General features: G+C 34.2%; 1 protein-coding gene across 6 annotated transcripts in view; it reads right to left on the bottom strand.

Moving 5' to 3' along the window:
* The window catches only part of LOC126976177 (E3 ubiquitin-protein ligase Kcmf1), a 33,996-nt gene extending 8,679 nt beyond the window's left edge, over positions 1–25,317 (bottom strand). Inside the window, exons 1-9 of one of the 6 annotated variants that reach the window (XM_050824416.1) lie at positions 25,114–25,317; positions 24,796–24,963; positions 19,580–19,716; positions 18,762–18,881; positions 16,410–16,501; positions 16,267–16,308; positions 6,673–6,847; positions 4,743–4,887; positions 1,335–1,567 (exon numbers count right to left, since the gene is read on the bottom strand). In XM_050824416.1, coding sequence (XP_050680373.1) covers positions 1,335–1,567; positions 4,743–4,887; positions 6,673–6,847; positions 16,267–16,308; positions 16,410–16,501; positions 18,762–18,881; positions 19,580–19,716; positions 24,796–24,963; positions 25,114–25,129 — 1,128 coding nt within the window. In that variant the 5' untranslated portion in view covers positions 25,130–25,317. Of the gene's footprint in view, positions 1–1,334; positions 1,568–4,742; positions 4,888–6,672; positions 6,848–16,266; positions 16,329–16,409; positions 16,505–18,761; positions 18,882–19,579; positions 19,717–24,795; positions 24,964–25,113 lie in introns of all 6 variants that reach the window. The other 5 variants (XM_050824433.1, XM_050824425.1, XM_050824456.1 and 2 more) reach the window with 5 other exon arrangements.
* Positions 25,318–27,214: the final 1,897 nt, after the last annotated feature.

The raw sequence follows: 27,214 nt of genomic DNA, 5'->3' as shown, positions 1-27,214 counted from the left end.
GAATATTAAACAGGCACAAAAGCACTTTGAAAGCCGCCAGTCGAGTGGTAAATCGTAGAGATCAGTGATTGTAATTAACTATCAATGGCATCGTAGAGGCTTCGAAAATATGACACGGTTGTCTGAAAATTTTACTGAAAAGAATATTATTAATACATAAAATTGATTTCTATATAACATTGCAGCATATTTAAAATACAAATCACATGCAATCGAAAGTATCATGCAAACTAGGTTGACGAATTTTATCGCGTCATTTATTGGGTTGACAGATATAAAATTAGGTAAGTATTAATTTGGTTTTTATTATAATGGGTACACGCGATATCTTTTTAATTATTTGAAGCCGATGTTTGAGTATTTATTTGACTTGAAGTGATATTTAACAAACACAGTCAAATAGAGTTGTGTCTATGAAAACTGTTTTGAGTTTCGATAGAATATTTAAAAATTATAAACTAGTTATAAAATAATAATTTGTATAAATATTGTCATCTATTTAACGGTTGGGTGAAGGTCGCGCGTATTTGTATTTTTAAGTTTTTATATATTTAATACATAATTAAACCATAGCTTCTAGCGTAATACTTCAGCGGTTTAATTGATGTAGCTTTATTGTAAGAAAGAAAGACAATAATATATAGCAGTTCACGTCTCTAAGCTTCAAGATGTTATTTGTTTTATTTGCAAAACTTATTTCCATAGTGACTTATCATACCTATTATTTTTTTTGTTTTATCTGATTTTGATAATTTGATTTGACTATGTAGGTCACTGACAGTTGAAACCCAGTTCATAATTCATCATTCAGTCTTTGCTGCCTGTATTGTATATTAATAATTAATAATATAATTTAGAAACATATTTTTAACTTGTAATACTAGATATTATTTATTGTAATGTTTGGGAAAATAAAGAAAAAAAATACTGTTAAACGACAAAACTGCCACAAGGTGTCTACATGTCGCTAGTAATTTTTCGCAGTACGAGGTGTGTGCATTCAGCCAGTATTATGGACCGGCACAATTGACAATGTCATTGTCAAAATGTTTTTATTTATAAATATAAGGAACGAGACGGAAAGCACGTTCAGATGATGGTAAATGATACGCCCTGCCCATTACAGTGCAGTTCCGCTCAGGATTCTTGAGAAACCCAAAAATTTTCAGCAGTACTATAACTGAGCTCGTCACCTTGAGACATAAGATGTTCAGTCTCATTTGCCCAGTAATTTCACTAGCTACGGCGCCCTTTAGATAGAAACACAGTAATGCTTATACATTACTGCTGCAGAAATAGGCGCTGTTGTGGTTCCCTGTCAAATGTCAGCATACCTTGGTGCGGGGCGCTGGTTTGGCTCGAGGCACGGGTTGTGCGGCGCGCGGCTGTTCGGGTGGAGGCGCGGGAGGCGCTGCAGGCATTGAGGTGGGCGGGGCCTGCTCGAGGGGCGTGGCTTGCGAGGGCGGCGCCGGCGCAGGGGGGGCGCGGCCCAGCGACGCGAGCAGCAAACCGCGAATCAGCGCCGCACGACTCACCGCTTCTGACTCGTCGGAGCCCTCGCTATCAGCTGTATATTCATTACAATCACATTATAAGCATTTTAAATGGAAAATTTATTGAATTAGGCGTTGTTTATTTATTTTTAGGGAACATACAGTCTTTAACAAATTATATACGTAATGTTTATAGGTAAAATTAGTATCGACGATGAGTCCCATACAAGATAAACAATAGTACATTATGATAAGAGTGGGCAAAGTATATTATTTTTGCTATTATCGCGCGCAAAGTTCGATTTTGCGCATGCATTTGCGTTCGCAAAATACCACCAAGAGTAAACACGCGAACCTCGGCCGGGCCCGAGCGCTCTTGGTCACGCCGGCTTGTTTACATCTTTGTCTTCTGGATAAGCTACAATTATTCAAAATAATTGTAATGGTCGAACTTTGCGCAACTTAATAGGAAAAATAGTATACGATATCAGTGCGGACGTAGGTCATCCCGCTCGAGCGAAGCAAGTATGGTAATATAGTATAGCAATATTTTCAAGTATAGACGCAACTTACAGTTATAACAATTTTGAAAATTATCTAAAAAGAGTACAATATTTTTTTATTTGTATCTTTATCTTTTATTTAGCAATTGAAAAATAGAAAATATGTCAACTTCTAAAAGGGTATTATTGTATAAGTTCTTCAAAAATAAGTAGCCTTTTCATATCTATGAATTATAATTTGCGGGATGTTAGGAGTTTTCTTCAGTGTTAATTCCGCTAAGATTTGTCTTTAGCCAATTCGACACGTGTTTCGCCTCTACACGAGGCATCACCGGTATATATTGACTCGCCGAATCTTGGAACGAGACTAAAATACTTGGAGTATTCTCGTCTTTGTTTATTTTTTCGTCGAATTGTTTAATAGACAAATCTCAGTGGAATAAGCTTTTAAGAAAACTAAAGATAACTACGATAACATTCAAAAGAATAAAAATAAAAACCTTTAAATTAGAAAACTTTAAAAATGAACTTTAACTCCAAGCGAATAAAGTTTCGATTTCCTTATTAATTTGTATTTGTAGCAGGTCAAAGCTAATAGCGCCGTATAGTTGTCTACAATTGTGCGTGTTGATACCTAGAGATACTTATCATTGTAGGCGTGAGTACACTTACCTAGAACTGTGTGTGTGAGTATAGTTATCTAGCATTGTGCGTGAATATGTATGTATGTAGTTACATAGAGTAGTATTAGAGTGACATAGTTACATCTAAGTGATCCGACAGCCTGGGACTATGATTATTTTATAGCAATAGCAATGACAATACAATATTGTTTATTTGATTTAAAAAAAATGCTGGAAGAGTTACTTGCACCGCTTTTCTTCTCTCAGAGCGCTATTTCTTTCTATCTATTTCTTCTTTAGAAGCGGTAGTAGTGTTTAGTATATTAGAAATGATATCAAAAAGAATTCTAAAGGAATCAATTTTGAGAATATAAATGCCTTTTATGCCTTTTTTTAGAAATGTATGTTTGAGTAGAGACCTATGTTATCTAAGATTGTGTGCGTGAATATAGTTACATAGAAATGTGTGTTTGAGTATGGACCTATGTTATCTAGGATTAGGTGCGTGAATATAGTTACATAGAAATGTATGTTTGAGTATGGACCTATGTTATCTAGGATTAGGTGCGTGAATATAGTTACATAGAAATGTATGTTTGAGTATGGACCTATGTTATCTAGGATTAGGTGCGTGAATATAGTTACATAGAAATGTATGTTTGAGTATGGACCTATGTTATCTAGGATTAGGTGCGTGAATATAGTTACATAGAAATGTGTGTTTGAGTATGGACCTATGTTATCTAGGATTAGGTGCGTGAATATAGTTACATAGAAATGTGTGTTTGAGTATGGACCTATGTTATCTAGGATTAGGTGCGTGAATATAGTTACATAGAAATGTGTGTTTGAGTATGGACCTATGTTATCTAAGATTGTGTGCGTGAATATAGTTACATAGAAATGTGTGTTTGCGTATGGACCTATGTTATCTAGGATTAGGTGCGTGAATATAGTTACATAGAAATGTGTGTTTGAGTATGGACCTATGTTATCTAGGATTAGGTGCGTGAATATAGTTACATAGAAATGTGTGTTTGAGTATGGACCTATGTTATCTAGGATTAGGTGCGTGAATATAGTTACATAGAAATGTGTGTTTGAGTATGGACCTATGTTATCTAAGATTGTGTGCGTGAATATAGTTACATAGAAATGTGTGTTTGAGTATGGACCTATGTTATCTAGGATTAGGTGCGTGAATATAGTTACATAGAAATGTGTGTTTGAGTATGGACCTATGTTATCTAGGATTAGGTGCGTGAATATAGTTACATAGAAATGTGTGTTTGAGTATGGACCTATGTTATCTAAGATTAGGTGCGTGAATATAGTTACATAGAAATGTGTGTTTGAGTATGGACCTATGTTATCTAGGATTAGGTGCGTGAATATAGTTACATAGAAATGTGTGTTTGAGTATGGACCTATGTTATCTAAGATTGTGTGCGTGAATATAGTTACATAGAAATGTGTGTTTGAGTATGGACCTATGTTATCTAGGATTAGGTGCGTGAATATAGTTACATAGAAATGTGTGTTTGAGTATGGACCTATGTTATCTAAGATTGTGTGCGTGAATATAGTTACATAGAAATGTGTGTTTGCGTATGGACCTATGTTATCTAGGATTAGGTGCGTGAATATAGTTACATAGAAATGTGTGTTTGAGTATGGACCTATGTTATCTAAGATTGTGTGCGTGAATATAGTTACATAGAAATGTGTGTTTGAGTAAGGACCTATGTTATCTAGGATTAGGTGCGTGAATATAGTTACATAGAAATGTGTGTTTGAGTATGGACCTATGTTATCTAGGATTAGGTGCGTGAATATAGTTACATAGAAATGTGTGTTTGAGTATGGACCTATGTTATCTAAGATTGTGTGCGTGAATATAGTTACATAGAAATGTGTGTTTGAGTATGGACCTATGTTATCTAGGATTAGGTGCGTGAATATAGTTACATAGAAATGTGTGTTTGAGTATGGACCTATGTTATCTAGGATTAGGTGCGTGAATATAGTTACATAGAAATGTGTGTTAGAATATGGACCTGTGTTATCTAGGTTTGGGTGCGTGTGTTTGAGTATACTGACACAGGTTTTGTCACCTATGTTACCTAGGAATTCGGTCAGCAGCAGGCTGGATTCAGAAGTTTCTGCTTGAGCGGGAGCGGGAACGATAACAGGCGGCGCGTTGTTTGGAGCATTCGAGGATGCTGTCGGCCGCCGCGGGAGTCGCTCGAGCTGTTGTCTTGCAGCCTGCTACCAACATACATTTGGTTGTTTGTAACTATACAATTGAAATTTGGAATATTAATATATTAATTCAATTCAAATTCAATTATTTTTAATTAAAATAGGATGTGACATCACTAATTTAATAAATACGTAAAATAATATATCTGTAACATTATTATTACTATAAAAAAGTTGTAATAAGATGGATAATGACCAAAAACTATGCGGAGACGGAGGCCCTTTTATGTATTTTAAAGTATCAAAAAAAATTGTTAATATCTGGCTACTCTATAGTATGTATTAATTTATTACTCCATTAACAGTATGTTTCTAACAAAAAAAAGTAGACAGTAAATTCTTAATAACTTTAGGTCTTTATTTATTTTTAAAACTCATTACACAATATATTTTCCCTAACGCGCGAAAAGGAAGTATAACTTCAAAAAACTACACAACAATTACCTAAAGGAAATAGAAATAGTGTTAACCTCCTGAAGGTACCCCCCCCCCCCTGTTACTTTAAAGCCGCGTCCGATGCGTCGTAATTTCGTGTTTGCTAACACAAAAACATGTTTTATAAACAGATTAGGGGCGTGGCTTAACAGTTTTGTTAAATAAAACATCTTGACATGGTTACCGCGAGAAGTGGATAACACACGTCTGCGGGGAGGGAAATTAACGCATATTTTGCTAGCGTTCACTGAATGAAGACTTACCTATCATTCGTAGCGATAATTCTACTTGATTTGTTTGTGATGGAATGGAACAAAGACAATACTTTTATACAACAGAAAGACCGGTTCTTTGGGATGTTACATTAGTAGAGTCGGAACTTAATTTTGAAATGAAACAGAAACAGGTGCAGCTGACGGACTGTTTTGCTAACAGGGCTTCATAAGATACATAATATCTTTAAGGGTAAATGTATACACTTCTACAATAAAGTCCCAGCTACTGTTCAGGCATTATCTATAAATAAATTTAAATGTTTTATAAAAAAAATGGCTCTGTCGTAATGTCGTAAAAAAAAGAATGCTGGGAGAGTTTCTTGGGCCGCTTCTTCTCTCTCAGAGCGCCATTTGTTTCCGAAGCGGTAGAAGTATCTAGTAGTATAAGAAATGACATCAAATAGAATTCTGAAGGAATAAGTTTTGAGAAAATAAATGCCTTTGCCTTTTAACATGTTTTTTTAACATATTTTGTTTAAGTGTTAAAAAATTGGCGCAGCAGACCCTGCTTAACAATGCTATTTTTTTAAGACTAACACAGATAGTTTTAGATCTACTTACCTACCTAAGTACTTTGAACAGCAACTTTGCGCAACCCACTCTCACGGTATGGTAACAATGATTTTTACAGTTTACAAATTCAATTTGTACCAAATTTTGTTACAAAATCTTGGCAGATATGCGATGTTCAACTCTTGATTTGGTTGAGTTCAGTTGAACAAGACATACTAGTTGGCTCAGTTGATAAGAGAGCTAGCACTTATTTACATATTTTAATACCAAAAGTGACAGAACACAGCATTGAAAAATACATACAACTTCAAATTTTCACCCATCTACGATCAAAACCTATTTTTGTATCGCGATTTTAATATTACTCTATTCCATCCACAGATACGCAATAGAGTTGCAAGATGGCAATCGAATACAACGATTGTAGTACAATACATTTGGTAGGTCTGAGAATCGGTTGCACATATTTTTTATACCCCAAAATATATATTTTTATTACTTTATATGGCAATACAACGTTTGCTGGGTCAGATAGTATCATATAAAAATAACAAGCTGTGTTGATTACCGTTGCCTGCTGCCGTTCCAGCTGTAGCTGCATCTGCAACTGCTGGAGCTGGCTCGGCGTGTTTGATTGGCCAGCCCCGCGTCTCACTCCAGACAGCTGCGACAGCAACTCGGCGATCGGGTCCACCACAGCATCACGCGACGACGGCGACAGCGATGATATCCCTCCGCTGGTGCTGCAATAGTCACACAAGTGTACAAGGGTCATTATATGCCTAACAACTCACGACCATCATGTTCAATTTGATAAAATTGAATGCAAATGTTCTGAGTTGTATTAAATGTATATTTTTTATGAAAATAAGGGATATATAATGGTAATTGATACGCCCTGCCTATTACAATGCAGTGCCGCTCAGTATTTTTGAATAACCCCAAAAATTCTGAGCTAAGATGTTAAGTCTCATTTGCCCAGTAATTTCACTAGCTAAGGCGCCCTTCAGAAAGAAACACAGTAATGCTTACACATGACTGCTGCACCGCAGAAATAGGCGACATTGTGGTACCTATAATCGAGCAGGCATCGGAATTGATTTATTTATTCGGAAATCGCACACCAATACATGAATTACATAAAAAAAATATATCTAAGTGTACAGATTACTTACAGCGTTAAACATTATTCATTAGAAGTTACCTTCCTTACCATATTGTACAACTTGGATAACAATAGTTAAATATGTTAGTAAAATAACAGTTTATCAAAATATGTTGAAATTAAAATGAATTCCAATACAAAACAGTTTTTTACTTCTAATAAATTTTAGTACATTCATTTACATTCAAATTCAAATATTTTTATTCAAAATAGGATGTGAGATCACTTATTGAAATTCAAAAATTACCACCCATTCCAAAACGAATGACACCTCAGACCTGAGAAGAATGGGCGCAATAATCTCAGCTTTTTTTCATCAATATAATATCTCTACAAAGTAATATTGTACAATTAAACTTATTATTTAATACCTTGAGGGCGGTCGCTCCATTCCCAATCGGTGGTATCATTGAGAAAGTGATTTTAAAGGATCTTGTTGCAAAAGCAGATACACCGCCCACAAAAGGCTAACTCGACTTAGCCGAGTAGTAGGCATTATAAGTTCATACCTGTTCCTGGTGTTAACATTATGGTTATGACAGTTTCTAGCAAATTCACTTATGTGCCTATGAACATACATTAATTATGTCATCAAGAATATATTGAGAAGCAACAGTCAAGATATTAATTTCTTTAAATTGTGTCCAAGTTTTTTTTATTTAGGTTTTTTTTTATGAAAATACGGGACAAGACGAGCTGGACGTTCAGCTGATCGATACGCCTTGCCCATTACAATACAGTGCCGCTCAGGATTCTTGAAAAGCCCAAAAATTCTGAGTGGCACTACAATTGCGCTCGTCACCTTGAGACATAATGTTCAGTCTCACTTGCCCAGTAATTTCACTAGCTACGGCGCCCTTCTGACCGAAACACATTATAATTTACATATTACTGCTTCACGGCAGAAATAGGCACCGTTGTGGTACCCATAATCTAGCCGGCACCCTGTGCAAAGTAGCCTCCCACTGATACTTAGGTACTCATTTTTATTCTCTTGACATTCTATTGAAGACAAATCTAAGTGGAATTTAATGGATTTCTGCAAAATAAAGCCTAATATAATGTGCGAAGCAAGAAATTTTCTCACACGCGTGGTTTCACAACGCGAGACTTCATTATGACATAATGCCCGGTGGTGAAATTCGCCTGGTGCTATCAACCCGAAAAACTCCTCTGAGCACTCCCCGTGATGCGGTAGACGCTGTATGGAGAACCCACATCTCTACGCAACGCCAAAGAATCAAGCCGATCGGAGATGACTTGATCGTCGGTGATTCGAGCCGCTCTTCGTTGTATGTGGTCAAATGGAGGAGACTTTTTAACAATATTAATACCAGAGGGAGAATTTTTAGTAATTTTCTTAATGAAACCTCGCTGACCTTGAGTTGGGTCTGTTTTTGATTAAGTAATTTGCCCTGCAAATCAATTTACCCCATTTAAGCTATGACAAATATATAATTGTGTCTACGTATATCTTTTACTGATGTAAGCATAAATCACTGTCCACTGCTACATAGATTGAATTATTAAACATATATATATATATATATATATATATATATATACATCAATTGCCTTTCATTCCACTAACCACTATGATAGGCGAATTGGTGACCCCGACGTGATTATGATCCAGTCAGTTTGCACGACAAGTGTATTACAAAATGACCACTGAAAACATAACACCGTGAGCCAGCATCCAAGTTGGCAACAGTCACAGTATCATCAAGAATTCCAGAATTTTGGTGCAATCAAGCTCGTTTATGGTGTGCAATGTGAAGCCATATTAACACCACAAAAACGAAGCGACGAAGCGAAGTTCAACGAAGCTGCGAAAAGACGTCTTTTCTTTATGACAGTAAGGGATGAGACGAGCAGGACGTTCAGCTGATGGTAATTAATACGCCCTGACAATTACAATGCAGTGCCGCTCGGGATTCTTGGAAAACCCAATAATTCTGAGCGGCATTACAATTGTGCTCGTCACCTTGAGACGAGATGATAAGTCTCATTTGCCCAGTAATTTCACTAGCTACGGCGCTCGTCAGACTGAAACACAGTAGTGTTTACACATTACTGCTTCACGGCAGAAATAGGCGCCGTTGTGGTACCCATAATCGATCCGGCACCCTGTGCAAAGGATGCCTCCCACTGGTAAAACGTCATTCAACAAGTTAGAGACGAAGAAATATGATACCAAGAAAGCAAGACTGTTTGCAGTGTACGAAGAATCACAAAATTGTCAACTCCAAAAATTTTTGAGCGAAATCGACCTTGGTGATGAGAAACCATCTCAACTATCGAGACAGATGCGAGAATTGCACATGCCACGACAAAAATTCCCGGCGAACCGCTGAGTATCATGTGGGCTCTGTCCTTGCCGTCACTGAGGTAAAGGATTTGGAAAATTTTGCAACTATTGCAGACAAAATTATGGAAAATACAAACCCACAACGTCAGATGATAAACTTACGTGTTGCAAGCACAAGTGGCTCATTTGTCTGTTCGATGTAGTGATGGAATTGCAGAACATTCAATTTCAACACAAAAAAAACGCAATTATGACGCACATATTCACAATCGCTATCGATCAAAATTTCGTAGCACTAATATGATGCCACGTAAGTCGCGGGGCGCCGACGATCTATGTGATTATTATGCGCGAATTCGCCATAGAGCTAATAAATGTACAGAGCCGCACGATCGATTAAAGCCTGCACTTATGATACATACCTAGAAATACGAGACGCCCCGCCGAATAAGTCAAAGGCATCCACAACTAAGATGGATGGGCACGTTAACAATAACCAGATCCGAACCCGATACGGGGCGACTCATCAAGCCTACAATGCGATTCATGCCTGCGTAATTAAACTTATAATTAATCATTCGTCAATCCGACAACATCTAATTAGCAACGTGTCACACCAAGATGGTAAAATCGCAAAGCAGTGAAGAAATTATCATTACCAAATACGGGCAGGCAAATCAGGCAAACACCAGCCTACTATGCTGACATTAGTAAACCAGTGGGCGGCTCCATTGCACAGGATACCGGCTACATTATAGGTACCACGACGTCGCCTATATCTGCCGTGAAGCTATAATGTGTAAGCATTACTGTGTTTCGGTCTGAAGGGCGCCGCAAATGAGACCTAACATCTTATGTCTCAAGGTGAGGAGGGCAGATGTAGTGCTGCTTAGAATTTTTGCTATCTTACATGAATTCTGAGCGGCACTGCATTGTAATGGGCAGGTCGTATCAATTATCATCAGCAGAACGTCCTGCTCGATTCGTCGCTTATTTTCATAATAAAATAAGTATGAGATTACAAATGACAAATTAAATCCCAGAGTCATGCGTATTTTCACGCATATCATCATTGCAACCTTTTTAATATGTTGGAGATATTGTAAAAAAAGTACACCTATTATCTGAGAAGGGAAATCTATCGCAGGGCGAACATACTCTATGGCGTAAAAAGTTAACTTGTGTTGTGCAAATGGTGTAATAAACAATAATAAATAAGTGTTCTAAATACTAAAGTGAAGTGCAATTTAACGGAGGAATTTGGTATCTTTAATGGTGTAATTAATTATTACCTATATCCTAAAGAATTATTGAGAGAAAAATTTAAAGAAATAAAAATCTTGACTGTTGCTTCTCAATATATTCTTGATAATGTTCTATATGTTACACATTGCACAATGAAGAATTTGCTAGAAACGGTTACAATCATAATGTTAACACGAGGAACAAACAAACTTCTTATGCCTACTACTCGGCTATGTCGAGTTAGTAAGTCTTTTATGGGGCGATGTATATGCTTTTACAACAAGATCCAAGAAAATGTTCAAAACAAAAGTACTACGATATTCAAAAGAATTGTTAAAGAACGTTTGTGTGGTAAAGGTTACTATAACATAAATGACTTTCTTAATGATTCCACAGATTGGGAATGGAACGACCACCCTCAGGCTATTAAATTTTAAGTCTAATTGTACAATATTACTTTGTAAACATATTTTTTAATGAAAAAAAGCCCACTGAGTTTGTTGCGCCCGTTCTTCTAAAGCCTGAGGCATTATTTTTGGAATGGGCGGTAGTTTTTGACTTTCAATAAGTGTGATCCCTTACAGTTGTACCCGATATTTTTTATTATACTATTATAAACTTATCAAAGTAGTAATGTAACTAGTAATGTTTACATACAATGTAATTGTGTAATGTTGTACATTTTTATTGTTAAATTATTTTTTATTTATATAATCAAGCTTTATTGATTATTATATTTGATTCCATGCAAAAAAAAATAACATTTGTTTAATATTCTAAGTTTCTATCTCTGGTTTTGTATGGACCCCTTTTGGGTAAAAGCCTCCTCCAAAGAACTCCATTTAGTTATGGTTTTTGCAGTCTCTATCCAACTTTGCCCCGCCACCGCCACTATTTCATCTGTCCTAACACAAGGCCTGCCTCTCTTTGTAATGCCTCGAGGGCTGGACCATTTAATTACTCTGTGTGTCCATCTGTCGTCAGAGTATCTGGCCACGTGCCCCGCCCACTTCCATTTTCTTTTGAGGGAGAAAGTAAGTGCATCGGTTATTTTTGTTTTGCTTCGGATGTCTGCGTTTCTCACCCTGTCTTTAATTTTTAAACCTAGACAGCTTCTCTCCATTCTCCTTTGAGTAGTCTGTTATTATGTTTCTCGTTTTTAGATCAAACGTCCAGGTTTGGCAGCCATAGGTGAGGCATGGAAGAATTTCAGAGTCCATAACTATTTTCTTGGTAGGCATCAGAAGCTGTGATTTAAATATTTCTTTTTTTAATTATATACAACATTTTTTTTCTTATTTATACGATACACAATTAAATTTACATTTTTATCTTCTCTTCTACATTATTAGAATATATTTTTGTTTTACATAACTGAAGTAGGTATGTATAATATATATATGTCAATTTGTATTATTTATTTACAGCTTTATTTCCTTACATCTTTACATTCAGGTATTTACTAATAAGTTGTACTTATTTGTAGTATGTGTAAGTATTTCACTGTTTTAAATAAAATTAACTATTTTGTTAGTATTATTAGTTATTATTTTCGACATAAGAAACGACTTTAGCGGTAAAAGCCTCCTCCATCAAATTGTATACTTGTTTAATAATATGTGATAAGTTTTTTTTTTAAGTAAGGGAAGTTTTTGGCCTACGTATAATATCCTTTACTACATACATACATACATACATACACACTCAGGCCTTGTTCCCGTCGGGGTAGGCAGAGACAATAGAATGCCATTTGCTTCTATCCTTACAAACCTCACGCGCTTCCTCTACATTCATTACTTTTTCCATACATGCTCGCCGGTTGCGGGTGCTTCGGACCTCTCCTTTTCTCCTGGTCTCCCGCGACCGACTTGCCCACACACATATGTGATGCGTTTCGATTCGATTCTTTCTTCACTCATTCGCTCCACGTGTCCAAACCATCTTTTACTAATGTAAGCAAAATCACTGTCCCTATAAAAACAATTCGATATTCGATATTTATATACATAGTTTGAATTAATAAACAATTAAAATATATTCTGTCACCAGTCGCCATTATGTCGCACATATTGATAGATCTACATCTATTTTTGTATCGCTATTTTTATAATATTCTGTTCCATCCACAGGTCAGCAATAGAGTTGCAAGATCGAATACAATAATTATTGTAGTACGATAAATTTGGTAAGTCTGAGAATCGGTCGTCATCTATTTTTTAATAGCCCAAATATTTTAATTATTGAATTTTATTTAATTACTTTATACGGCAATAGGCTCAGCTTACAATATATAAATACTACATACTCTATCAAATAACTTGTCTTTTTATACGTATGTCAGCTATAATGTGTCTAAAATCTATGAAAATAAGGGAAGAGACGAGCAGGACGTTCAGCTGATGGTAATTGATACACCCCGCCCATTACAATGCAGTGCCGCTCAGGATTTTGGAAAAACACAAAAATTCTGAGCGGCACTACAACTGCACTCGTCACCTTGAGACATAAGATGTCAAGTCTCATTTGCCCAGTAATTTCACTACCTACGGCGCCTATCAGACCAAAACACAGTAATGTTAACACATTGCATTTTTAACACTGCTTCACGGTAGAAATAGGCGCCGTTGTGGTACCCATAATCTAGCCGGCATCCTGTGAAAAGTAGCCTCCCACTGGTGTGGGATCACAGGCTGTCCGATCACTTAGATATTCACACACACACACACACACCTTTTATAATATTATTGTGTTCTCTAAGAATGTTAGAACTCAGGATTATTGAAAAACACAAAAATTCTGGGCGGCACTACAACTGCACTCGTCACCTTGAGACATAAGATGTCAAGTCTCATTTGCCCAGTAATTTGTTGTTAAATTTTGTTATCTTCTGTTAACTTAATTATGGCCATATGTGGTTGTCATTTAAAAAATTTACTTAATTTGTGATTTTATAGATTTCCAAACACCGATTTAGTTTTAGATTTTCTAGCTATAAGTACGCGACGCCACATAGGAAAAAAGATAGCATTTAAACAAGACCGACCTACGAGTTATCCAATTGAGATACTTATAAATAAATAAAATGTATTCTTTTCAGTAAATACTTTAATTGCGTCATTATTTTTAAGTCAAAAAATCACCTACAGGTTTTCAATTTTTCTATAGGTATCTATTGTCTAATAGATTAACTCAAAGTCTCAAAGTATATTTCCTCTGTCTAATTGAAATATCTTATTGAACGTAGAAAACTAGCCATTTGAAAACATACGCTTCAGACCTGAGAAGAACGTGCACAAGTCTTTTAATTTATTAATAAAATTTCGTCTACTCCCAATCTAGTATTAATCAGATTTACTTTACAATAACCTCTAGCACGCAAACGATTTTTAACAATTCTTTTGAATTTCGTAACACATTTGTTTTACGTAAATATTCGGGGATCATGTTTTAAGAGCATATATATATTTTTAAATTGATAACCCTCACATCTGGGGTGAAGCCACAACCTGAGAGTTACACAAGACATACAAGATTTATCAACGATACGTCACTCGAACGGTTGGCTCAGTTGGAAGAGCGATCGCACGGAGTCCAGCATCGTCCATAAATTTTGTTTGCATATAAGTGTTAGCTTAACACCTACCGTATACCTATAAGCATAGCAAGCTTATATTTGTGCCTGATGTTAACATTATTAATATAAGTTCGTAGAAAATTTGCTAATGTGCCTAATATTACATTATCAAGAATATACCGACCTGTATAGCCGAGTGGTTAGCGATCCTACCTACTAAGATAGAGGTCCGGGGTTCGAATCCCGGTAGATGCAAGCATTTATATGATGAATATGGATGTTTGTTTCCGAGTCATGGATGTTTAAATGTATTTATGTATGTTTATATGAATTTATGTAAGTTTAAGTAAGTATATTGTATTAAATATATCATTGTCTTGTAACCCATAACACAGGCTATATATGCTTAACTTGGGGCAAGATAATTTGTGTAAAAAGTGTGTCAATATTATTATTATTATTATACCATGAGGCTATACTTCTTTAGGCGCGCTATGAAAAAATTATGAGAGTGAAATTTCAAGATGCGCGCGCATCACTGTAAAACGAAAGTAACAGTGTTTTATTTTTAATTTTCTGACGTTTGTGACATTCGTAATTTTTTTTTTGGTTTCTTCATCCAATATTAGGATAGGCAAAGGGTTGAAGCACCTACAGCCGTATTCGTTATATAATAATGAATTGTCAAAGCCATCGTTGCAAGATTTTTACAATATTGTTCTTTCTACAAACGTAAAGTAGCACGAGAACTACATAATTTTAAGGATTTGTGCTATGTTAGGCCAAAGAAGTATAACTTCTTGCGTCCATACAAAAGTACACACACACACACGCTTTTTTTTACCTTAGGATCTAATTATAAATAGCATTATAAATCTAAATAGATTGTTAGGGACGGATGACACGTAACAACACCATGACTTATAAATTATTATAAATCTCAAGTTATTTTTGAAGCAAATAAATATTGAAAGCACGCATTTTATACTTAATTTACTGCAGTACATTTACTGAATCATTCATACGTTGATTTACACAAATATCACAAGCCTTCCATGATGCCTTTAAGTACTGCACATAATGACCAGCATTAAAATAAGACTGTTTTGTTGCAAACTAATCTCTTATCTGTATTATTGCTAGATAAAAAAATAGATTTCGATAATATTATTTCATTCAAATTTCGAACATCTCTGAAAAGCAAAGAAATTCAATTTGAACTCTATTCTATTATCCGTCGAGATGCCGTTAAGTTCGAAATGAAATGTGATTTGAAAAGAGATTCGACAAATGTTGCACCCGAGTAAGGTATCAAACTATGTGATAGTTGGGTCCATAAGCTTAGTATAGGTTCTAGCGTAATATACGAATCGTGTGAGAGTGATAACTTTCATTACACAAAAACCTAGGTGTTGAAGACCTAAGAGACGGAATAGATGGACGGTGAAACCGTTTTGCAACAATTTAGTGTCCAATAGTCTCCTATCAAATTGGATCGCAATTTAATTTTAGTGTTTTTATCGTAATTGGTCTGTTTATAATGTTATAAGTTTATAGTTGGGGGCCGACTCTAGTTTGTCTCTGGATTTAAAACAGCTGCCAGAAAACTTTTCAAAGCCACTATTACCGGTTTAAATTGATGATGGTCATAATATGCGGCTCCTGAATGCATCATGGAGTCTTATGATATGTGAGTAGATAAAATAGTGTAACTGTATATAATTAGGCATTAAAACATTCGTATTCAATGCCCTTCATTATTGTACAGTCACATAAACTACTATTAATAATTCAGCCAACAAAATTGTGCTAAGTATACTCAACGCAACGCATAAAAAACAACCATTACATGAAAAATAAAGTATACCTCATTTGCGCTATGGCGCGCCGGCGAAGATAGCCACCGTGTCTGATGTCGTTCGGGTCATCGTGGTAAAAAGTTAAGGAGCTTTTTATTAAACAGCTAAATTGTATCAATAAAAACCTGATTACGAAGTATAGGTTGTATACCTGAATTGCATATTAGTGCGGCGATACGGACGAGAAGTTCCACGGGTGGGCACTCGACGGACCCCGCCATGCCTGATGCCCGATGGCTCATCGTGGTTACTCATTAAGGAGCTTATCATAAATTAAATAACGGAAACATAAAAAAAAAAAAACTGTGTCATTTACAATACGGCCACATTATCTCTGGATCTCGCTGGAACGCGAAGCCCCCTCCCGTTCCCCTACCACCCCCTCGCGCTCACCCTGTTGGATCAGTACGGTTTGCATTTTCATTACAGTATTGATATTTTTGAAGTTTTGAATTTCGTTGTTGATACTTAATAGGTTTTTTTGTTCTGTTTTGCTATAATAGTACTTGCAGAAAAATAAATACTTTTTTTTACTCAACCCAGATTCTTCAAAGTTTAGTAAGTCTTTTGTGTGATCGTTTTATATGCTTTTACAACAAGATCCCAGAAAATGTGTTAAACAAATGTATTACGAAATTCAAAAGAATTGTTAAAAAACGTTTGTGTGGTAAATATAGCATAAGTCACTTCTTAGTGATACCACAGATCGAGAATGGAGCGACCACCCATTTTTTTGACTTTCAATTAGTTATATTATATTCTATTTTGAATAAAAATATTAATTGAATTTGATTTTTCATTATTATAATAATAATTATAATCAGTATCACAACAAAACACCTTTAGATCAATCTAAAATACTTATAAATAAATCGTTGTTTATTTATTAATAATAATATTCAAGTGATGCTTGTTTTGCACACCGTAAAGCGACGATGTGACGTCATCGACGGCTGGTCCAGAGATAATTTAGCCGGGCAGTAATCTATTGCGTATGTCATAACAAAACAAAATTGTATACATAAATAAAAATCATGAAATGAAAAATGGGAGAAAAATAATATGGAACGTGAATTATGAGGTGTGAAAAGGACATTGTTCTATGTCGATACATTATTCGCCCCAGCACCATCACCGGCAGTGAAACAAAATCTCTTGAAGTGTGTTAAATTACCTACAGATTCTCTACACATATTATTTACAAAACGGACACTTCACTTCGGACACGGACATTTTATTAAAATAATCACATTTTGAGGTTATAATTGAGCATTCAGTAACACCTTTTTATTTACAATAGGTAAGTAAATATACTTATATATTGACTAACAAGGTAATCAACTAACACTAAAAGCATTAGTACCAACACCAGAAATCAAATCCGTGTCCGTTGGAATAGCCGAGTTTTAAATAGGTATAAATAAAAATGGAATTAATGAGACACTGAGAGCACAAAACACAACAAAACCGAAGGTCGAGATCAAGTGACAGTGACAGCACAGACTAATAAGAATCCGCCTCACTGATTTCAAATCTTACTTACTCTCCTTTGTTAATTCCTCTTTTGTTCATATTTTATGTTCATTCAATAGCCAAAATAATATAAAACTTTAGTTTGTTTGTCTTTTAACCAACTAACCCTTTGTATATATTGTGTTTGTCTTTTTTGTTTTAGATGCATCAACAGTGTTCTTTGCAGTGAATAATCTCAGCAGTAACAAATTTCTTAGTTTCTGAAGACTTTGTTTATTCACGAAGCCATATATAGCAGAGTTGATTAATAAACAGTCATCATTGGCGAAATCGAAAAGAATACGCCATCAAGAGAGAGACTAAAATTAATGTTTTTTATCATTTTAATTCAATATAATAGTAAATAAACTGTATTATATCGAATTGAATAAGTGTGATTTTTCATATAATCAATTTGAGGTTGCTATGAAACAACATCTAAAAATGTACCGATGTAAGCATTAGCAATGAAATCGATTATTAGGATTGTATGTAGTCTGTGGGTCAAATATGTCGGCCGTCAGTATTCAAGGGTATTCTGAGGGCATTTTCTCACAGGTTCGATTGTCAGTACCTGAACCACTGCTGTGTGATACGTGCTGACAAGTGGATCCTGTCTTAAGTTAGGAAGGTTTAGATTTTAAGATAATTTTTATTAACACTAGGTTTTAAGTTACTTTGTTACTAACACATTATGATCAATTGGTGGAAATAAAGAATTTATTATTATTATAATTCTTTAGGTTCAATTCTTTTTAAATACACGTTTTGATTCACAAGTGTCTGTTTGACACAAATATTTGTTACTAATAGATTAAAATATTTAAATAATTATGGTGTAAGTCCCATGTTTATCAGTTCTGGGCGGATTTCGACATTGTTCTTTAAAACTGTTTACTAAAGCAGATTTCTATTATTAGCCCTAAAAATATAATATATTCTAAATGAAATGTAAGATGTTCAGGTATAATGGTTAGTATAAAAAGGATATTAGAAACGATATAAGATCTCTAGGACCATTCCGATGTTCCAGTGTGAGGTGTCCAGGAAAGTCATCTGTTACAAAGTTAGGTTCCCCACCGGGTAGAGACGCACATACTGGGCATACAACCTGAAATAAACAAATGCATCCATTCTACACCTGGAACTAATTTCGATGAGTGTTACAAACACGGAGTGATATTGTTTTTACAAAACAAAATTCAATAAATTATTGCTATCACAATAGCAGAATTAGGCTTGTTTTAATCAGATGTATTGCAAACTCTCATAAATAATTAACAGCTTGAGCAACTTCTTTTGTGTTCAATATTAAATTTAATTTTAATAGAACAGGTCTTAGCTGATTTGTTCACATCCAGTTTTAATAATTTTTGTTATATCTTTGACAAAGTGTCACTTTAAACTGAAGCCTTACACCAAATTGTAGAATCATCACATCTATTTTAATATTTGAAAGCAATATTCATTGTGGAGGTCTGCATTAGATTAAACGCAATAGTACTCAGTTAAGCCCAGGTTGAACCAGGCCATATGCCTTGCACTCGGCCCATAATGTCTTTTAGTGTCTCCATACTATGTACTAGCCTGTATGTAGAATAAATTGCAAACAGGTAAATATAGCCATGATCTATCTTAAGATGCTTAGCTTATTTAACTCCTCCAAAACTAGAAAATAGTATATCATACTATTTTTCAATCACTTATTAAAAGAACATATTCCTCAGCAAAATGCCAGGCATTCAATGAGCTATTGAAATATGATAAAACTGCAGTTATAAATAAGATAACTATTCTATATCAACTTACAGCTAAAGAAGTATCTGCATGCTCAGCAGTTACATGTTCAATGAGAGTTGCATCGGTGAAACCCATCCGATTACAAAACGGACATGTGTATGCTTGAGGTTGTTCCAATGCTAAGCTCTCTCCTCCATAGTACAGGTCTAAAAAAGACATTGCAATGTGAAAATACTCTAATAATATAAAAAAAAATCATGTGTGTTCATTTACATGTGGTAGAAGTGAACCCTTCAAAAATGATGAAGACTTTTAGTATAAGCATCTCTACAAACCTATAATACATACACATTTACATAACACCATGATTGTTATGAGGTCTTTCTCAGGCTTTGTACTAAGAATGCACGCAGAAACACATACTTAACACATGTACAACATTGTTGCCTCGGTAAACACGAGTGGAGGAGGTATGAAGCAGAGAAGAAAGAGAACCAAGAATAACAACGGATCAGCACTTGTACAATTTTTTTAAGATGTGCATTATGCATGAACCTGAGTACTGGTTCTGGGGCACTGGTACATGTTGCTGGGATCGCACATGATTTCAACCACTATGAAAGATATTACTATCACCACTACCTTATTTAGTTCTCATGGTGCTGATGTAATAATACACCATGCGCATGACGTCAGAATATATTAAGGTATACTTGCAACATACATAATACAATCTCTTCTTCAACCTGGTACCAAAACACTGTATGATATTCATATCTCATTTTCTCCCATGTTAAATCTTATGAATTTATGTGTCTCTTTCATTCTCCTGCCGGCTGAATCCTATACATTTACAAGTCACAATGATTCTAGAAATGTTTCACTTCCAAAAAAATGTCTTAGTGAACCAAAGGCCAAATAGGTCTGTTTGAAGATATAACTCTTGTTTAACAACATATTCAATAAGGTGAAATTTTAATGCAAACTATTCAAATTGTTTTAGAAATGAAAACTCCACAAGGGGCACTTTATTTTATGGATAATGAATGACTAAACCATCAAATTTGTTTGGATAAAGTTGGTTAATGTCACCAAGGGAGATTTATTTGGTGAGCATTACATCAGAGTGTATCAGAGAGAGTTGCATTCAGTATCTACATAAACACTGTTTATTAAGTTTTATTTAATACATTATTGTAGTTGTTTTTCTGTGTATGATATGATCTATCAACATCAGATATAGAAGATTGTTTCAAAGTCATAGATGTTTATTTATATTTATGTATATGTAAGTATATTGTATTAAATTAATTGTAGTCTTGTACCCATAGTACAGGCTATGCCTAGTTCTATACAGGATAATTTGTGTTAAATACTTTAATTCAGCATTATTATTATTTGAACTAAGTCTAACTTAGATCATTTTGTGATATGTTATAACATGATCTATGGAGATAAGATGTATACAGCAAGCATTTAAGCATTACTGTGTTTCGGTCTGACGGGCGCCATAGCTAGTGAAATTACTGGGCAAATGACACTTAACATCTTATGTCTCAAGGTGATGAGCGCAGTTGTAGTGCCAGAATTTTTGGGGTTTTTCAAGAATCCTGAGCGGCGCATCAATTACCATCAGCTGAATGTCCCTTTTGTCTCCTCTCTTATTTTCATAAAAAAAAAGCAATAGGAACCAAACCACATCCCAACCTGAGATCTAAAAATGGAAGATACAGTTCTACTTCAACTACATAATAAGTTAATTTTTAAGTTTATGCTAAAAAAAAATAACTTGCTGTCATGAAAGTAAACAAGTGCTTGCTAAAATATACATCACTGAATAAAAATATATACATAACAGCAAACACTGACTCAACAAGACTGAGCTTAATTCAATTACATTGGCTGAACACATTCTAAGCAGACCACGACTATTATGATTAAAAATAGAACTGATTTGTATAATTCAATATATTTGGTATCACTCATACATATTCACCCTACAAACAGAACTTAGATAATTTATATATCTAGATAGTCTCTTGTTGCGAGACAACCAATATAAACAGGCCAGGAATATTAGTTTAGTGTGTGTGACAAGCACCATCTTACACTTGGAATTTCTTTGACACTTTGCGTAATTGTGTGTGAATTGCTCAAAATAGGGGTTAATTTTAAAGTCTATTTTTTTTTTTCGATTTTTTCACAGCTGTCATAGTCTATCTAGATGTGTAAATGATCTAAGATAAAGAATAAGTAGTCAAAAATCATCAGATTGTTAAAGGGACAAAATTTAATCCATACTATTAGGTGTATTTTAGTCTTTATCCTCTTTGTATGCTCCTATTATGATAATCATTATTCTTTATTCATTGTAATCACCACTTCACCACATGGCAATAAAAATTTATAATCACATCCCAAACAAAATTAAAAAGTAAGAGAAGCCTTCTCTATTTAAAAGAATTTTTTAATTACACTAAGTGTGAGAATTTGTTATCACATAGAAATAAATAGTTATACTAAAAATAATAGTGGTATTGTCTGTATTTTTAATATCATAAGAATGTATAAGACTTATTTTTTTTTATGTAAAACATTGCTGTGCCCTCGCAGGGTGTCACATATTGTTTACCCATTAACAGCCGTTCCCAATATTCAGTCTATCTCTTACTTGAGATTAAAATCGTAACTATCGTTGACTTTTCTATCCCAATAAACTTATCAACTGTAACTCACCTTATCAGTACACACTGTCTGTCAATGGGGGACGACATATAGCTAACCAGCGATAGAAGTTTATATGGAAATTGCAATTAACTCGTCACAATATAAAGCGATAAATGACTATCAAATGACTTATTGGATATATTGGGAGTTGGGACAGCTACAGATTATTGACAGCTAATTACTAAAAGTAGAAGGTAGTAATTTATTTCTATCTGTAGATAGTATTTTGGAAACGGCCATTAATGTTCCAATCTATTGTAAAATGTGACTTGCAATAAAAATATTTTATGAAAAAATGATTTGATTTGATTTAATCAGAACACTTTAATGTTATATTTTGTTAGTAACAGATAAAACTTATACAGTGTTATTCCAAAAAATTTATTTAAACATGGAGTCATGTTTTGTTTGACTGTGAGCTAACTATAACAATGTCAGTGACCTAACAACAACAACATTTTATCTTTTTCTATTACAAAACAATGTTTAGCTTGTGTTTAACTGAAAGATAAACAACCACAAAAAATTCAATTCATCATCATATAATCTAGATCTTCCACATGAATATAATCTATCCGTAAGACACACTTTAGGCAAGCTTCAACTCATGTTTAAACATAAGCAATGTCTAAAGATTGTTGAATGCTAAACAACTGAAAGACAGATTTGTACTAGAATTTACTAAAACAAGTGTTCAACACATGTTTAACTTTTTTGTTATAACACCTTTAAGGTTTACCTCACACATTTAGTTACCAATATTCACAATGGTTCACAATGCCTTTCACACCGCCAGAGACAGGAATAGATGGAGAGCGATCATATGTGAGAAAGTGATACAGGGGGGTGGTCACAACCCTCAGTACTGAGAATTACGACGCAGGGAGGAGGGTCTAAAATATAGCTGTACATTAAAGTGTTAAGAAACAACTACAGTTGGTTATGTTTATGGTATAATAGATAATGACACACATTTAAACAAATAATCTTGTCTCAAACTAGGCACAGCCTGTACTATGTGTGGAAGACAATGATATATATATAGCAACTAGCTGACCCAGCAAACATTGTATTGCCTATATTAAAATCGCGATACAAAAGTAACTGTTGGTCGTAGATGGGATGTTGTAGATAACATTGAAGTTGTATGTATTTTTTTATTTGTAATGCTGACTCAAAAAATTAAAAAAAAAAAATCGTGTGGAACCTTAACATTTAGGGGGATGAAAAGTAGATGTTGTCCGATTCTCAGACCCCAATATACCCAATATGCACTCAAAATTTTATGAGAATCAGTCAAGCCGTTTCGGAGGAGTTCAAAGTTTAACACCATGACACAAGAATTTTATATATTAGATATACATTTTACTTAAAAATTCATTATTTCTAACCATACCTCGAGTGTGAGCAGTCACTAACAAGCTAATAATAGTCTGAAGCCAGTGCTATCTTATGAGACTAAGATGTCCGAAACAATTCTCATATAGTTTATTCTATGAAAGTCCCCATTCTTTTCACATGATAATTAATAAATTTCAGCACTACTGGCAGAAATTGTTTTACTTCAAAGACTTTTATGGCTTGCTAGTTATCAATTATATAAATTAAATAAATATAAATATTTTATAAAAAAATTACTCTTTCGTAAATCCTATCACTCCACTGCTGAATATCTAAATGATCGGACAGCCTGACACTAGATTGTGATTATTTTATAGGGATAGAAATGACTGTACAATATTGTATAATTTATTGAAAAGAGCCCAAAAAAAGAATGCTGGGAGACTTTTTTACATCGCTTCTTCTCTCTCAGAGCGCCATTTGTTTCCGAAGCGGTAGTTGTATCTAGTAGTTATTAGAAATGACATCAAAAAGAATTCTAAAGGAATCAATTTTGAGAAAATAAATGCCTCTTATGCCTTTATAAAAGAATAACTGTCCAATTTATAGTTGTAAATAGGCAATGAGAATTTTCTATATCTATATATATATATGACTGAAAAAGAAACAAATAATAGACAGTATGAGTACAGTTATTGGTAAATCTAATCCAATTAGTTAATAGAAAATATAAATAGATATAATTTATTGTTATCAAATAACTGTATTCAGGTGACAAAGGCTGACATGACATTACCACACTAACACGAATGACTAATTTGTAGATCAGAGCACTTATTTACTACCTCTTTTCTACTACTCCACTCTTTTGTACTACATTAGTACTTTATTGATTTATAAATCATTACAATATTATACTGTGGTGGATGTCTACTTTGATATTATAAAGGCATTGAATAGATGATTACTTACAATATGTATAGTTAGCATGACAAAGTATGTCATGAAAATAATCATGGTGAGGAACCCCTAAATCAGTAATTGAATCACCCAATATTGATTTTAATTAGTGTTAGTATTCAATAACAAAAATAAAACTGCAAAATTAGATAATTTCAAAGAACAAAAGATGTTGAATAAGGAAACGTGTTTATGTAAAATTATTGCAACATTTATACATTTAGGTGTTTTGTGACGAAATATGTGAGAAAGCATACCAAAATCACTCCTTGAAAGAATGCATTGCATGGCGTGGTCAGCTGTATGTTGATTTGTAGTTGCGCCAACTTCATAGCAGGCAGCACATAAGTCGTAATCAATGCAAATCAAACATTTGTACCGTCGTCCTCTAAAATTATTTTTCAAACAAGAATCGCAGCTGACTCCTGAAATAAAGACAATTAATAGCAAACATTAAACGCATCATAATATATAACGTCAAACTCAAAATAAATATTAACTAGATGTGTTTACTAAATCTTCAAATAAATGTAGGTGACAATACCAAAGCAAAATTTTTGATTATCATTACCCACCTTCATGGCGATTCATTTTCGTCACAAATCGTCGGACAAATAAATCTCTGTCCTAAAATAACGCTACTGTATGAGGTATTTATATTACTATATCTAAAATACGTAGCACAACATCTAATATAATAAATTATAAGATTATTAACAAAAATTTCCAAGCAAATCTAACCCAACCAGGCCATAATGACGTCACATAATGACAAAGTGTTGCCTCTTACAAAAAAATAGGCTACAGATTACAGATGCCCACTACATCTTTCAGTGATTCTCGTTCCCAATGTGCTAAAAGCCAGCAACGCTCCTGTGATTCTCCTGGTGTTGCAAGAGAATGTGGGTAGCGGTGATTACTTAACACCAGTCTTAGTTGAGTCGTAAAGTGGTGATATTTTGGAAATGTTCAATTCATTGATCGGCAAAAAGTGTTATTTCTAAGAAAATTCTGATCAATTGTGATTTATTTTTTTATTGTGATTAAAGATGTGTTATTTAAGGTTATGGTGACATGTTTCAAATGGACAAAAATAAGCAATCCTTCCCTTTCAATACACTATCAAACGAAATCACTGCAATCCAAAAAGTCCAACGCGACGAACTGACAAGCCCGACTGCAGAAAGATAACTAAAGTCTAAAATTACTTATTTTGGTAATTAGGTAAATATCCCTTGAAATCGTGATTATGTTTACCGTGTATGCACACTACACTGAACCACACAAGAGCGTATAATACATAGGCATGCACTTGGCCTGTGTTTATGTATTGCACATAACAAATACATAAAATAAGGAACCACTTTTATTTATTTTTTATTTTATTTATTTTACACACAAAAAAAGTATTTTACAATTTACTTAAATTTAAGTACAAATATAAACCCATTCGGATTTTACCGTGTACTACACTCGTCGCATGTTATAAATAACTTAGAGAAAACTAAGAAAATACTTTATGACATAATATCAGTACTTCAAACTAATTACAATATGACTTCAAAGCATTAATAACATGAAACACTTATTCTAATTTTTACAAACTTATTAATTAAGTGTAGTTTCTACGTACTTAGTCTTGCCATAATTACTGAAACAAAGAAAAAAAATTGTATTATTATTTGGCTTCACTACCTTCTCAAGAAAGGTGATACACTTGTGCCGATGTTTTGATAACTTTTTCATAAAAGTATGGCTCAGTCACTCCTGCATAGTTCTCCACCAAACCGTCACTGAAGTCGGATAGTGCCTACGTGGCACTCTGTCGACTAATTGGGAAGATTCCTCAGAGCTTTGAGCATAAATAAGGTCATTTTGTTTGATAAGATCTTGCTCAATTGTAAAGATTTTCTCATTCGTTAACAATTTATTTCTATGACCTACCTTTGTACCGCTTTAGTAGTTGTTTCGATTTAACCATCCTATTCTTCTATGAATGATCAGTTAATTAATGTATAGGCTACAAGTTCTAAGTCATGTTTTAAAATACGCGACATGGTTCTAGGTGCTATTTTCATCTCCGTTATAAAATCTTTGGCTTTTGGACAGGATTTGCTAGAATTATCTTCCTTACTGGAGGTCTAGTCGCAAAATCGACAACGATAAGTACATTCGATAAGATAATACTCCGAATATAATCCTACTCTACTAATGTTCGAATTCCTTATCGTTTATTTTAACCATAGACTAATATTTTGATTTTCTTACGATGTTAGAGTGAATGAATTATGTGCAAACCTTGAAAAACTAAATATAATCTGTGCTATTTCGCTGTTAAGTGTCAAAAGTCAAGACATTGTTTAGGCGCAAAGGACCATGCCAGACTATTTACATCGTTTACACAAAATGTAAATATTTTAAAAATTATTTAATGAATATAATATGATCATTTAAATTTGAATGAATAATACAAAACTTGTAGATAAAAAAATGTAAAAAAAAGTAACTCAACCCTTCTCTTCCACTTCCTATTCCTCAGGCGGCCATTTGCATAACTTTCTACGCATAAACCTTAGACTATAGAACGTAAATTTTTATAGTCTATCGGCATAAACGATCAATAAAACGACATAAATTACTTGGAAGTACAAAAAAATCCTGTTAAATATGAAATTA

This window comes from Leptidea sinapis, chromosome 2, assembly GCF_905404315.1.
Source record: "Leptidea sinapis chromosome 2, ilLepSina1.1, whole genome shotgun sequence".
Classification (NCBI taxonomy): domain Eukaryota; kingdom Metazoa; phylum Arthropoda; class Insecta; order Lepidoptera; family Pieridae; genus Leptidea; species Leptidea sinapis.
The sequence above is the reverse complement of the archived record's forward strand: the minus strand, read 5'-3'. Positions and strand labels throughout refer to the sequence as shown.